At 44.2% G+C, this 14,329-nt stretch overlaps 1 protein-coding gene across 1 annotated transcript in view; it reads right to left on the bottom strand.

Annotated features, from left to right (window-relative positions):
• The window catches only part of LOC309565562 (vomeronasal type-2 receptor 26-like), a gene marked incomplete at both ends in the record, with an annotated part of 33,817 nt that extends 19,735 nt beyond the window's left edge, over nt 1-14,082 (bottom strand). The window contains 2 exons of the mRNA XM_082270519.1: nt 2,720-3,011; nt 13,682-14,082. Coding sequence (XP_082126645.1) covers nt 2,720-3,011; nt 13,682-14,082 — 693 coding nt within the window. The remainder of the gene's footprint in view (nt 1-2,719; nt 3,012-13,681) is intronic.
• Between the last annotated feature and the right edge of the window lie 247 nt (nt 14,083-14,329).

Below are 14,329 nucleotides of genomic sequence, written 5' to 3'. Positions count from 1 at the left end.
TCCTCCTGCCAGCTTTCAGCTGCTGCAGGGAGAGACACTGACACAGGGCATCATTCCTGTAATTGTTTCTCAGACACCGATCCCCCCTCCCTGTTCTGCCTGCTCCTGATTCACCCCCCCCCCCTGGGCCCCCCTTTTACTGTGCCCCCCACAGCGCTGCAGGCTTCCACGTCCTGTAAAAAAAAAATTGTAAAAAAAATAAATAAATAACAATCAAAAAGATTGTAATAAAAAAATTGTAAAATAGAAATAAAATAAATAAATTTAATTAAAATAAATAATAATAATTTTGAAAAATGTAAAAAAACAATTAAAAAGGGTTAATTCACACAGGTTCTCTGTTATGTTTGTGTCCGCTAATAATGATTTTAGTATATTTTAGTGAAAATATTGTCTTGACATATTGGGGAGGCGCTGCCAGGTAGGCTGTACAGGGCCCCATCATTTCTAACAGCAGCCCTGGGAGTAACACTAAGGGCCAATCAGATGTGCTGTATGCATATGTGCTGATCAAAACCTTGCTGACATAGACAAGGAGATGAGAGTTGAGGTTCATTTGCTACTCTTTCATGGTTCAATCACAGGTTGGGGGTGGGAAGGTGACCAATCTGTTTCTTGTACTGCAGCAGAGACAAGTCAGGTCTTTAGTCTGGCTGTAATGTGTGGCAGGGCTGTGTAAATCTCAGGATTGGATGGACAGAAAAACGAATCATTTAGCAGGTGTAGCACCCTCCTAGGTAGGTGCTAGTGAGGACATGGCTCGTTTGGTGGGGGGTGAGTGTAGCACCCTCCTAGGTAGGTGCTAGTGAGGACATGGCTCGTTTGGTGGGGGGTGAGTGTAGCACCCTCCTAGGTAGGTGCTAGTGAGAGAGTATAGTTTTTGGCTCTGTCTGCCTATCAGAGGAGCTGCAGGCAAATCTATATTGCTCTCTGCCTATTAGAGTGCAGGATCTGTGAGTGATACCTGCTCATTGTGCTCAGTGTGTGATTCATTGTTTCATACTGGTCCAATAGGGAGGCATGTTGCACAGTGGGAGGAAACCTGACAAATGGATTCATAGGCTTTGGTACAGTCCTGGTGATTGGCAGAGGGCAGGTCACCTCAGTGCATGCTGGGATACAGTATAAAAGCCAGGAGCACATGTGCTGCAGGGTCTTTGGCTGGTGAACAGAGTCCTGGAGGGTGGCGGCTGTCTCCTCCTCTGTAGCAGTGGCACATGGTTTCAGGAGGTTGTCCTGAGGGCCAGAGTGCAGGGGCTTGTGTCAAGGGGCCTGACCTTAGGGGGGCCACCCCACATGTAGGATAATCAGTGGACAGGTGTCGGCAGTTGAGATAGAGGATACTGAGGAGAGTGTCCTGAAGATAACCTTAGTTCATCAAGCCATCTTAGGAAAGAGACTTAAAGCGGAGTTCCGGCCTCAGAGGAGCGGAGCTGAACCCAGAGGTCCAGGAGAACTGACTGAGGGCAGAGACAGTAGAGACCCTAGAAAAACAGTATCGTGAGTACAGGGGCTTGTGTCAAGGGGCCTGACCTGAGGGGGGCCACCCCACATGTAGGATAGTCAGTGGACGGGTGTCAGCAGTTGAGATAGAGGATACTGAGGAGACTGTCCTGAAGATAACCTTAGTTCATCAAGCCATCTTAGGAAAGAGACTTAAAGCGGAGTTCCGTCCTCAGAGGAACGGAGCTGAACCCAGAGGTCGGATAGGATAGTCAGTGGACGGGTGTCAGCAGTTGAGATAGAGGATACTGAGGAGAGTGTCTTGAAGATAACCTTAGTTCATCAAGCCATCTTAGGAAAGAGACTTAAAGCGGAGTTCCGTCCTCAGAGGAACGGAGCTGAACCCAGAGGTCCAGGAGAACTGACTGAGGGCAGAGACACTAGAGACCCTAGAAAAACAGTATTGTGAGTACAGGGGCTTGTGTCAAGGGGCCTGACCTGAGGGGGGCCACCCCACATGTAGGATAGTCAGTGGACGGGTGTCAGCAGTTGAGATAGAGGATACTGAGGAGACTGTCCTGAAGATAACCTTAGTTCATCAAGCCATCTTAGGAAAGAGACTTAAAGCAGAGTTCCAGCCTCGGAGGAACGGAGCTGAACCCAGAGGTCCAGGAGAGCTGACTGAGTGAGAGACACTGGAGACCTTAGAAAATCAGTATCGTGAGTACAGGGGCTCGTGTCAAGTGGCCTGACCTGAGGGGGGCCACCCCAGGAGTAGGATGGTCAGTGGGCGGGTGTCGGCAGTTGAGAAAAAGGATACTGAGGAGAGTGTCCTGAAGATAACCTTAGTTCATCAAGTCATCTTAGGAAAGAGACTTAAAGCTAAATCCACCTCAGTGGCAAGGTTGATCAACAGCCTGGCTGTACCGAGAGATAGAAGTCCTCCGATATTGTGAATAGTTAATTCGGAGTATCCCACTATTCCCTTCTCCCAACTCTAATTTATAAATAAACACAAAAACAACTACATACCCTTGGACTGATTATTGGATGAGCCAAGAAGGAAAAAAGAGAGACTATGCATGTCAAGGTTGCGAATGGTAACTCAGGGTCGGACCCGTAAGTGTGACATCTGGCAGTACTCAAGGGGGCAGTGCTACACAGGTAACATGGCTTCCATGTATCTATATCTAAAACATATTTAGCTGTTCAGCTTTTGGATGACTCAGTAGAAATTGTTAGCATTGAGTTCACTGATGTAAAAGGAAATGCTCACCTGAGTGTACCTGTAGACGCTCAATACCTGAGCTATAGGTATGGTTGTCCTGGAGTGATGATCTCCGATAAATCCGATGATCCGGTCTTGTTTCATACAGGAATAGTTGGGGACGGTTCTCCCCGGCCCGGATAATATCTGCAGGACGCTTTTTACAGCTTTATTTGCATCGCCGCAGGAATCATAAATGTGATATCCCAGAGAAATGTTCTGCAGCTCCCGAAAATTTTCATTCATTACTTCAATGCCGAAGAAGAATGCAAGTAGGTTTTTATAGTAATGAGGGACGGGGCTGTGAAGGGAACATGTATAAAGTATATACAAAGGAACCAATGAAAAATGTGATAGATTGAACACTTGCTGATTGATGGACAGACGTAAAGAAAGTTCCTTCCTGTGGTTATTACAAGATCATGACTGCAGCTGCAGCCATTGTTTCAGCCAGTGATCTGCTGTTTTGTAAAAGTGGTGCAGGCGGCCCTACAGCTGCCTAATTTCTTTTACAACACTGTGAAGGGCCTCCCCCTCTCGCCATCACCCGCTGTAAATCCCAGGCTTTCCCAAGGTTTATCATGCCCCGATGAAGGGGGCATTTTTTAAGTCCATCATAACATGGTTGCTTAAGCTTTTGTTTAATCACTTGCCGACCTACTGCAGCAGGCTGGCTCGGTGAATCGCCGTACCTGTGCGGCAATCCGCGGGAGCTCTACTGGTGGCTACCGCGCGACGCTGGCGGCACGGGCCCGCCCCCACTAGGCAGCGGGGATCTCTCCCCGCTGGAATAGAATGACGGTCTGCTGTTTTAAACACAACTAACCGTTGTTCTCTCTGGCATGAACACAGAGTGCCTGTGATCCTTCTATATAGGAACACAGGTCTCTATGATCATTTCACAAATCCTTCCCCCCCCCCCACAGTTAGAAAACACTCCCCTAGACTCACACTTAACCCTTTGATCACCCCTAGGTTAACCCCTTCCCTGCCAGTGTCATTATTCCAGTGACAGTGCATTTTTTTAGCACTGATTACTGTAGTAATGTCACTGGTACCCCCAAAAGTGTCAAAAATGTAATTTAGGGGTCCGATCTGTCCGCCGCAATGTCGCAGTCCCAAAAAAAAAATCGCTTATCTGCGCCATTACTAGTGAATAAAAAATAAAAATGACATAAATCTTTCCCCTAGTTTGTAGACGCGATAAATTTTTGCGCAAACCAATCAAATCAAAATTACACTTATTGGGATTTTTTTACCAAAAAAATATGTGGCAGAGCAGAAATTGGTCTAAAATGATGAAAAAAATTGTATTCTTAATTTTGGAAATATTATATAGCAGAATATGAAAAATATTGTTTTTTTTTTTTTTTTCTGAATTGTCGCTTTTTTTTGTTTATAGCGCAAAAAATAAAAAAACTGCAGAGGTGATCAAATACCATCAAAAGAAACCTCTATTATCGGGGGAAAAAAGGACATCAATTGTATTTGGGTACAGCGTCGCACGACCGCGCAATTGTCAGTTAAAGTAACGCAGTGCCGAATCGCAAAAAATGGCCTGGTCATTAAGGGGGAAAATCCTTCCGGTCCAGAAGTGGTTAAATTCATATTTAAATAATTAAACTATATTGTCAAAAGTATTGGGACGCCTGCCTTTACACACACATGAACTTTAATGGCATCCCAGTCTTAGTCCGTAGGGTTCAATATTGAGTTGGCCCACCCTTTGCAGCTATAACAGCTTCAACTCTTCTGGGAAGGCTGTCCACAAGGTTTAGGAGTGTGTCTATGAAAATATTTGACCATTCTTCCAGAAGCGCATTTGTGAGCTCAGGCACTGATGTTGGACGAGAAGGCCTGGCTCACGTCTCCACACTATTTCATCCCAAAGGTGTTCTATCAGGTTGAGGTCAGGACTCTGTGCAGGCCGGTCATGTTCCTCCACCCCAAACTCACTCATCCATGTCTTTATAGACCTTGCTTTGTGCACTGGTCCAAATCATTTGGTGGAGGGGGGATTATGGTGTGGGGGTTGTTTTTCAGGGGTTGGGCTTGGCCCCTTAGTTCCAGTGAAGGGAACTCCTAAGGCATCAGCATACCAAGACATTTTGGACAATTTCATGCTCCCAACTTTGTGGGAGGAGTTTGGGGATGGCCCCTTGACTGCCCACCAGTGCACAAAGCATGGCCCATGAAGACATGGATTAGCGAGTTTGGGGTGGAGGAACTTTACTGGCCTGCACAGAGTCCTGACCTCAACCCGATAGAACACCTTTGGGATAAATAAGAGTGGAGACTGCAAGCCAGGACTTCTCATCCAACAACAGTGCTTCTGGAAGAACGGTCAGACATTCCCATAGACACACTCCTAAACCTTGTGGACGGCCTTCCCAGAAGAGTTGAAGCTGTTAGGCCCCTTTCACACGGGTTTTCCGATCCGGTCCCTGTCAGTTTTTCAGGAAGACCTGATCGGACGCTCCATGCAGCTCTATGGGGCAGTGGATATCAGCAGTGACATATTCGTTGACACCCGCTGCTATCCGATCCGATGTGGTCCGTGAAATCCAGACGGAGGGAAACCCTCTTTTCCATCAGTCTGGAGGATCGGATCAGATGAAAACAGACAGGCGGTCCATTTTCATCCGATCTCCCATAGAGGATTACTAAAAGAGCATAAATGTGCTTCCCGCTGACTCTGGCTTTTAACTGTGCAACTATCGCCTGCCTTATCTTATAGTTGAAAAAAAAAAATAATAATGTACCTCATTTTTAATTCACACATTGCAATCTTTTTTTTTTTTTTTTGCAATCTTATCTATAATGCTCAGTAAACCAGCAAAACTGACTTATAACTGTATTGGCTAAAATGTTGTCAATTTGATCTAAAATAACAATAATTATCATTGCATTGTAAAAAAAAAAAAAAAAAGAATTGCCAAATGTAAAAACTGAGAAATGTCCGTGTAATATCAATCGTGCTTGCTGAGCCCCTTACATACCATTATTTACATCTATTTATCTGCCTCTGCCGTTCCTTTATTACAAAATCCATACAGAAACACATTTTTGAAAACCTATTTATTTGTCTCCATCAATTGTAACAATGTAAACCTTAATTTAATAATATGAATTTGCATAAACAAAACAAAAGAAAAAAAAAAAAAGAAATCAATGAGCAAAATTCTCACTTAACACATGCTATGGCTGTAACACTTGAGCTGCTTATTAATGGCATCATATGATAATTCACCGTGAACACTCCTCCAATAATAAAATCTCCGGTTTGAAAATATCCAAAATCCTCCCAAGTATCTCTTAGCTGTAAATCACAGGCTGCCGACGGATTATGAGTCACAGATCTGCAGGAACACAAAGCAGCCGAGCCTGCGAGTAATAGAAGTAAATACCAAATAAATAACACACAAAACGTGGTCATTGTCTTGCTAAATATCACACGAGGCAATGAAACAAAGATATAAGTTATAAGAGAGTAAGTTAATTCAGCAAACCAAATAAAAAAAAAAAAAGGAATCTCAGGCACTGTGTGAATGAACCTTAACAAAATCCTAATTTGAGATAAATTGTGTCCATTCAAATGTTACAACAAAATCCACGTTGATCATTAATTAGATGGAACTCAATCAGAATTTGCTTTAATTTATGAAGCCCCTATGTCACATCACATACAGCGTGGTTTCCTAGGCTGAGCATGGCTAGTGATCTGCTCTATCTTTTATTGGAGTTGTTCAAGATTTTAAATAAAATAAAATGAAAATAAGACTGAGAGTAGTGCTATGTTTAACATTTGCATAATCCCAATTGCATAAGAAGAAAAACTGTACAAATGATTCTAAAGATTTTTCACTTGAGGTCCTTTTGTTCATCCGTTTTTGAAACCACTTGCAAAGGGGATTTAAAAATAAAGTTTTTGCTAAAAAAAAAAAATATATATATTTATCTAGGCCCTAGCTTCCAATGCTTCCTGGAGTGGCATCTTTGGACCTTACCGTTACCTCCTGCTATAGCTAGGTGCTCAAAATCCCATGAGAACTGCCTCTAAAACGGGCTAGAGAACCTAAACTTAGCTATCCCAGGAGGTAACAGTGAGGAAAGGTGACATCACCCATGTTAGGGCTTACCTTGTTTGGAGTCTGTAGGGCAGATATCCACAGTCCAAGGTGACCAGGTAAGGAAGCCATCTGGGCTGTGAATCTGTGCACGGGGGTTTTGCAGGAAAAGTACTCCAATTAGCATTATGGCAGGAATACAAACGGAAGGATAGTCCAGGAACAACTGTAGTCACAGTCAGGATAAACATGGAGCGGCGGCAAAGGTCAGAAGCCGGAGTCAGTCTGGATAACAAGCTCAGGAGACAAGAACACAGGCAATAAATCTGTCAACCAGGAACAATGAACTGACCCTGCTCTCAGGGAGAGGCAGTGTTTTATAACTTACTTATATGAGCAATTAGCTTCAGGAGGACAATGAGAGACAGGAGCATTCTCAGGTAAAGTCCAGCCCCCTAGTGCTGCAGGCAATGCCAGATAAACAAGACTGGACCCACATGAGCTGAAGTGTGGCTCAGAGGCAGGATAACAGGCCCAGAACATCAAAGTACCCAGGTTCAAACCCCCTGAAATGTACTTAACGGCGGCCACGCCTGGTCGTCTGTATGGCACGGCGAGAGCTGTGACAACCCACACCTCCTCATTGGAATTTGGGGCCAAGGTAAGGGTCCTTCCACAGGAAGTGTTTAGTCAGTTTTTAAAAAAAGTCCATCTAGTTCAACCAATAGAGAAAAGGTCATCAGGCATATCTTGTGATTGACTTAGATCTACATTGCTGGACGGCGATATTGGCAATTCATTTGTATTGGGGAACATTTTTTAGTATTTCTTTTTTAGAATAAAGGGCTTTTTCACAATGTGGTTGTTTTTACTTCCTATTAAAATTTAATTTGTGTGACTAACAAGGGATACTATATACCCCCTACTCAATAACGTTAGCAAGAGGGCAAGATACAAGGATTCTGATAAGTCCCCCTCCCCCCACAGACCCCACATGCACTGGGCCAGATATGTGCGGATGAGGCCCTTCTTCTCATTAACAGAGGAGCAAGGTGCCTTTTAAGGGTGCCCTTGTGCCCCACCATGAGGTGCCACCCCAGTGTTGAGGACATGAGGCCTGGTATGGTTCAGGAAGGGACGCACACTCACTGAGTCCCAAATTCCTGGCCATCTAGGACACATATTATTTAAATAATTGGTGTTTTTTCCATGTCATTCTTGAAGTCACATTAAAAAGATTCCTCTTTTCTTTATACGGCATTTATAAAAAATATTGCTAAGCACTAAATGGTATTCACCAGAGTACCTCATGGTGTAGATGGGTTTTTCTGCATGTTTTGCTGCGCGTTAGCACCAGGTCATGGTCCTCAGGATCACCTCACATGGAGGTGAGCAGGCCAGGGTCCAGTTGCAGATATAGCATGTAGTGGATCAAGAAGAAGTGAAGTCAGTAAACAAGTCAAAGGTCAGTACCAAGTGGTCACAGGCTGCGATCAAGTGAAAGCATAGTCCAGGAACAAGCCAAGGTCAGTAATGAGCATCAGTGAAGATATGGAAGGTAGCAGGAGAGACAAGAGAAAGATATTGGCTGGGGAGAGCACAATAATCTGGTAATCAGGAAGTGCAAAGGTATGGCTTATATGACATTTTATTGGTGTTAATTTGCTTTAACCATTTTGCTGATATGGACATAAGGCTTGCTATAGGTGTTGAGAGCTTGTTTACCTCTGTTCAGTTAGCTGTTGACTTTGTTACATAGATACATAGTCAGTTTTTGAAAAAAAAGTCAATCTAGTTAACTAATAGAGAAAAGGTCATCAGGCATCTCTTGGGATTGACATTAGATCTACACTGCTGGACAATGATATTGGCAATTACTTTGTATAGGGGAACTTTTTTTTTTATTTTTTTATTTTTTCTAATAAAGGGCTTTTTCACAGTGTGATTGTTTTTATTTCTTATTGAAATAATGTTAGCAAGAGGGCAATATACAAGAATATCCACCTATTTTCTTCCAGATCCTTATAAGTCCCCCAACAGACCCCCACATCCACTGGGCCATGGATGTGGGGATGAGGCCATTCTTCCCATCAACAGAGGAGCAAATGGCCTTTTGAGGGTGCCCTTGTGCCCCACCATGAGGTGCCACCTTAGTGTTGAGGATATGAGGTTCAGGAAGGGATGCACACTCACTGAGCTCCCATTTCCTGGCCATCTAGAACACATGGCTGGACATGGCCTGCCATTAATTTTGAGGGACCCACAACATTTATTTAGGGCACAGCACACATTTTTAAACAATATGTACTGTCATCTTTAAAACCTACTGGCATGGAGTCCCCTTCAAAATCCCTAAAGGTCTGGTATGAATTTTGGGAGGCCCCAGGCCATATTTTTAGAAGCCGAAGAAAACCAGGTGGGAACTTAGTGACAACAGCTTATTTTTTTCTAAATGTCACTTTTGTGGAAGTAAATTGTACAGGTGCATAACTCCACATCCAGCCTTAAGGCATCCCCAAGCATGTTATTTAATGCATATGTGAATTTTTAATGTTGCACTTTCAAGTGGTTGTAAAGGCAGAAGAGGCATTCTATTCATTGAGATAAAAATAATTATGTGTGAAGCCGCCTCCCTAATACTTACCTGAGCCCATCTCAATCCAGCGATGTTGTAGGAGTGTCTCAATGATGTCTACCAGTAATAATTGTACTTACAGAAAAGGTATAAATTATTAAAAAGGCAATAGGTGAGATAAGGGGAGAAAAAGAAAGGGTGGGGAAGACAAGTGCACAAGCTAACGAAACATCCTCTGAAGGATAATGAAGCAAAAGGCTTATCCTGATAATCAGGGCCCCTGCCTCATTCAGCTCAGTGTGGCTTCAGATCGCGCTACGTCCCGTAAATATACTTCTGTACATGTAAAGTGTCTCCAGAGCATCCACTTGTCTCTGGATTGTTCTTCAGAATTTTGGAGTGTAGCTGTCAATTCCTCCATACGGTGGATATCCTTTATTTTAGAATACCACAAAACTCAGGTTGGTGGTCAGGGTTGCCTCCACTAGGCAGGGATGCAAGCCTTTGCTGCGCTGAGTAACTGCATAGTATGTTATATTTTAAACATCCGGAGGGGTCTTTCCATCAGGTGGAGAAGGCATGCAGCTGGATTAACTTTCAAATCAACAGAGGTCAAGTGTTTTACGGTGGTCGTCACCTCCTTCCAAAAAGGCCCCAGGACAGGACCAAAAAGTATGAAGTATCGTACCAACTTCTGAATTGCACCGCCAGCACATGTTGGGTATGGCACCGTCCATCTTGTGGAGTATGAAAGGTATTCTGTACCATATTCAAAGAATTTTGTACCTGACTTCCTGGTATTGGTTCGCCATGGAAGATTTGTGAGCCAAAAAGAGAATTTTCTTCATTTGTTTTTGGCGTAAATTAAATGTTTAGGTCAGCTTCCAAGTGGCGGGTAAATGTCAGTGTCAGTTCATCTATAGTGAAATAGCTGGTAACTAGCTATACAACAAGGACAGTGTTTGTCTGGAAGGTTCCCCCTTCCTACATAAGGGTTCAAATAGCGTAAGATTACGAGGAGTCTGAAAAGTCTGCAGAAAGTGTCTAAGTTGGTTAGTGCTCAGGGTATCCAGGGGTGGATCCGAGAGCCTGGAAATGTCTGCGAGGGAAGGAAGTCTACCCTGTGGCCATACATCCATTAGACAGGATTTTCCTTGTTGGTTCAGCCCTCTAATCTTGCCACTAGTGAGGAATGAAATCGGGGGTTACCCTAAAATGGACGTTATAGGGGAGAGTACTGGTGATATATTCGTGGTGTGGAAGATAGACCTAACCTCTGCCAATGTTGCGCCAATCAGTGGGTGTTTCTGCATGTCCCCAGGGGGTGAGAAGGTGAGCCATGATGCTGCCAGTAGGGGGATAGGGGCATCCTCGATCTCCATAGTCACCCACTGCTTGGAACTCATATTACAATGCCAATCCTCAACCCTAGAAAGATGCACTGCTCTATAATACTAAAATATGTTGGGGAGGCCAGTGCCCCCTTTCCCTTTGGGCAGAGACAGAAGCTGCAGTTTTATCCTCTGAGTTTAATGGGACCATATGAATTCTCTAAAGAGGGAATAGAGCTGTTAGAAGAAAGTTGGGGGAATGCGGATTGGCATGGCTTGAAAAACATACAGTAACCTTGGGAGAACAGTCATTTTCAAGGCGTTACATCGCCCAAACCATGTCAAAGTCAGGGAATGCCAGCGTTGAAGTTCAGATTTCAATATTTGAAGCATGGGAAGCAGGTTTTCGGAATACAGGTTTGCAAGGTCAGGAGTAATGTTTATACCCAGGTACCGTATAGATTTTTCCGCGGACTTGGCTAAGTTTAACTTGAAATTTGATAATTCCCCATTAGCACCTCAAGGGCCTCAAGGATATTGGGAAGGGAGACATGTGGATTGGAGAAAAGAAGAATCAAGTCGTCTGTGTGAACTACTATTTTATGGTGTACTGAGGGCTTCTGTTTACCCCCGATATTGGGGTTGCCACTGTTGGAGCAGAGAAATGGCTCCAGAGTCAAAATAAAAATAAGCGGTGAGAGGGGAAAGCCCTGTTTCATCCCATTTACTATGTTAAAAAAGTCAGAGCACCATTCGTTTACCCGTATCGCTGCCAAAGGGGTGGAGTAGAGTGACAAGATCTATTGAAGCATGTTAGGGTCCAAGCAGATGTGAGACAGAGTGGCCCAAATAAAGTGCCAGGCCACCCTGTAAAGGGCTTTTTCTGTGTCCGTGGAAAGCAAAAGGAAGGAGCATTCCAAAGATCGGGTTCGCTTAGATAAGATTAAAAACCTGAGTTGTATTATCTCTTAAGTAAAAAGAAAAATAGTGCGCTCCAAAAATGTGTAGCAACAAAACTGGTTACATAAATACAAATCATGTACAGTGAGGCAAACACAAAAGCCTAATGAATGTCTTTAAGTAGTGGTTGACTTAAAGGTCATAGTCCATAATCAAACATATATATAACGTCGGTAGGAGCTAATCGCGCTGTCACTTGGTCACGGAACCGTTCTGCAGGCGGTCGTGATATTTTTCAGCTATTGTCATATCTATTTCACTTGGATTGCTGTAAGTGTATTTGCTTTTATTAAATTTTGGTTTTAAGGATAATGCACTTAGCCCCCTTTTTTTCTCATGGGAAATCAATTTTGGGTCACTTCACTTTGAGTCGTACCAAGATCGTGTCTAGATGCTGTAGGTGGACCTGTCCAGGAAGATCCGGAAGGGAGAGTGCTCTACCTCTTAAGTTTTGCTGACACTGGATTCCTTATTCACAACAGCTTGAAGATTTTACCTCCTTTATCTCCGGTAAGAGTTAATTTTTACCACTGGGGTGTCACCTTTTATCACTACACCACTGCCTGTTATTAGGAGGTCACTTTGTATTGGCTACACGGAAGAGGCCACTCACAACGTTGATTTGATACACCTTTTTCATGTCACCATTTCAGTTGTGGATTTCACTTCTCAGAAGATCATCGTTATATATATGTTTGATTATGGACTATGACCTTTAAGTCAACCACTACTTAAAGACATTCATTAGGCTTTTGTGTTTGCCTCACTGTACATGATTTGTATTTATGTAACCAGTTTTGTTGCTACACATTTTTGGAGCGCACTATTTTTCTTATTACTTATTTCACATATTTTCTAGTGCTGCTTCTGTTCATTGATTTACGCACCCTTTTTTTCCCCCATTACACTGTATTATCTTTTGCCTCCCGAGATGGCACAAAACCTGCCTAATCTAAATGTATAAACTTCAGAATGTGCGATAGTAGTAGCTACTGGTCATATGGGGCGCAGGGGTGTCGCCCCCCCTATCCATGCGTCCGGCCTCCTAATCTACATGCGGGGCGCCGGACGCATGGAGTTCAATGGGGCTTTTTTTTTTCACCATGTGATTAGAGCCAGAGGCTCTCACAGGTCAAAAAAAAGGTGGGCTTGGGGCGCAGAGCAGTGCGCCCCGAGCCCACCCAATTGTGTGACAATAGCGAATGAAAATTTGCTATTGTCAAACGGATCCTCCTCCTGGCCAATCAGGAAGCGGGTTTTGAGACCCAATTCCCGATTGGCCGAAAGGAGAAGCCATGCCATTGGGCATGGAGGAGGAGGGAGGAGATGCAAAAGACAGGGGGAAGAAGCCGAAGCTGCCGCCGCCACCTGCTGCTGCATCCAGGCAGGGTGGGTGAGCGGGGGGGGGGGTCCTGCCTGTCCTGTCTGTCTGTTTGTCCTGTCTATCCTGTCCTCTCCTCCCCTGTCTCGCCGTGGTCCGGGGGGTTGGGGATGGTGTGCAGCCTGGTGTAGTCCGGTCTGCCGCCCCCCCCCCCCTCCGGCCCATGGAGCACCAGCCGCCACTGTGCAGTAGGAGCCTGTTTGCCAGCATTTTAGAAAAGAGTTTTAGATTCACATTTAGTAGAGCAATTGGGCGGTAGTTCCCACACTGGGCCAGGTCCTTCCCTTCCTTATGTTTAAGTGAAATGAAGGCTCTCAATAAGTCTACTGGCATGGAACCTTCCCCTATTAAAGAATTATAACCTGTCAGGATGTGAGGGGTCAGTTTGGTCCAGAAAGTGTGGTAGTATGCCAACGTGAATCCATCCGGCCCAGGTGCTTTCCGGGGTTTTGTTTGGGCTAAGGCCAAGTTGAATTCCTCAGCCGTGATCTCAGATTCTAATGAGTTATTGATTTCAACAGATAGTGTGAGCATCCCCAAGGCTCGGATGTATGCACTCGCTGACTCTGTCCGGTCTGCAACAGTATCGGGGGTCGAGTTATACAACCCCTGATAGAAACTACAGAATTCCTTCGCTATTTTTTTAGAAGTATTTACCTTTGTTCCCTGTCTGTGATATGTGAGCTAAAGGTACGTTTCCTCGGTCCACGCAGGACTCTTGCTAGCATAGATCCCGGTTTATTTGAAAATTCAAATATGGAATGTCTGGCCCTGGCCAGGCATTGTGTGGTCTTCTGATAAAGTAGACCATTCTGTTCCTCTCTGACCTTCAAGAGAGCCATGCAATAAGTCGAGGGACGCATTTGAGGAACAAGCTCATCAATCCGCCTGGACCTCTCATGTTTCTTTTGAGCACCTATCCGAAACAACGTGCCCCGTACAACGCATTTATGTGCTTCCCAGACGGTTGCCGGATTCCAGGTCAAATCTACATTTTCCGTAAAAAAATCAGATAGTACTTTGTCAAGTTCAAGACGAACTTCCGGAATCTGCAACATTAAGCCTCCAGGTCGGGGGACTGGAGGAAGCAGCTTTGCATACCAAGGTCAAGTGAATTGGTGCATGGTCATAGAAGGGGATAAGGTAAATCTGGGAGGAGGCGACAAGCGCCAAATCTTTGTGTTGAATCACGAAAAAAACAATCCTGGAATATGTATGATGTACCGAGGAATACTAAGTGTAATCCCTCTTTTGGGTGCAATATTCTCCAAGGGCCAACCAGGTTCAAAATTAACAATTCAGTTT

Source organism: Pelophylax lessonae (assembly GCF_965119305.1).
Source record: "Pelophylax lessonae genome assembly, chromosome: 10".
NCBI classification, from domain to species: Eukaryota; Metazoa; Chordata; class Amphibia; order Anura; family Ranidae; genus Pelophylax; species Pelophylax lessonae.
The sequence above is the reverse complement of the archived record's forward strand: the minus strand, read 5'-3'. Positions and strand labels throughout refer to the sequence as shown.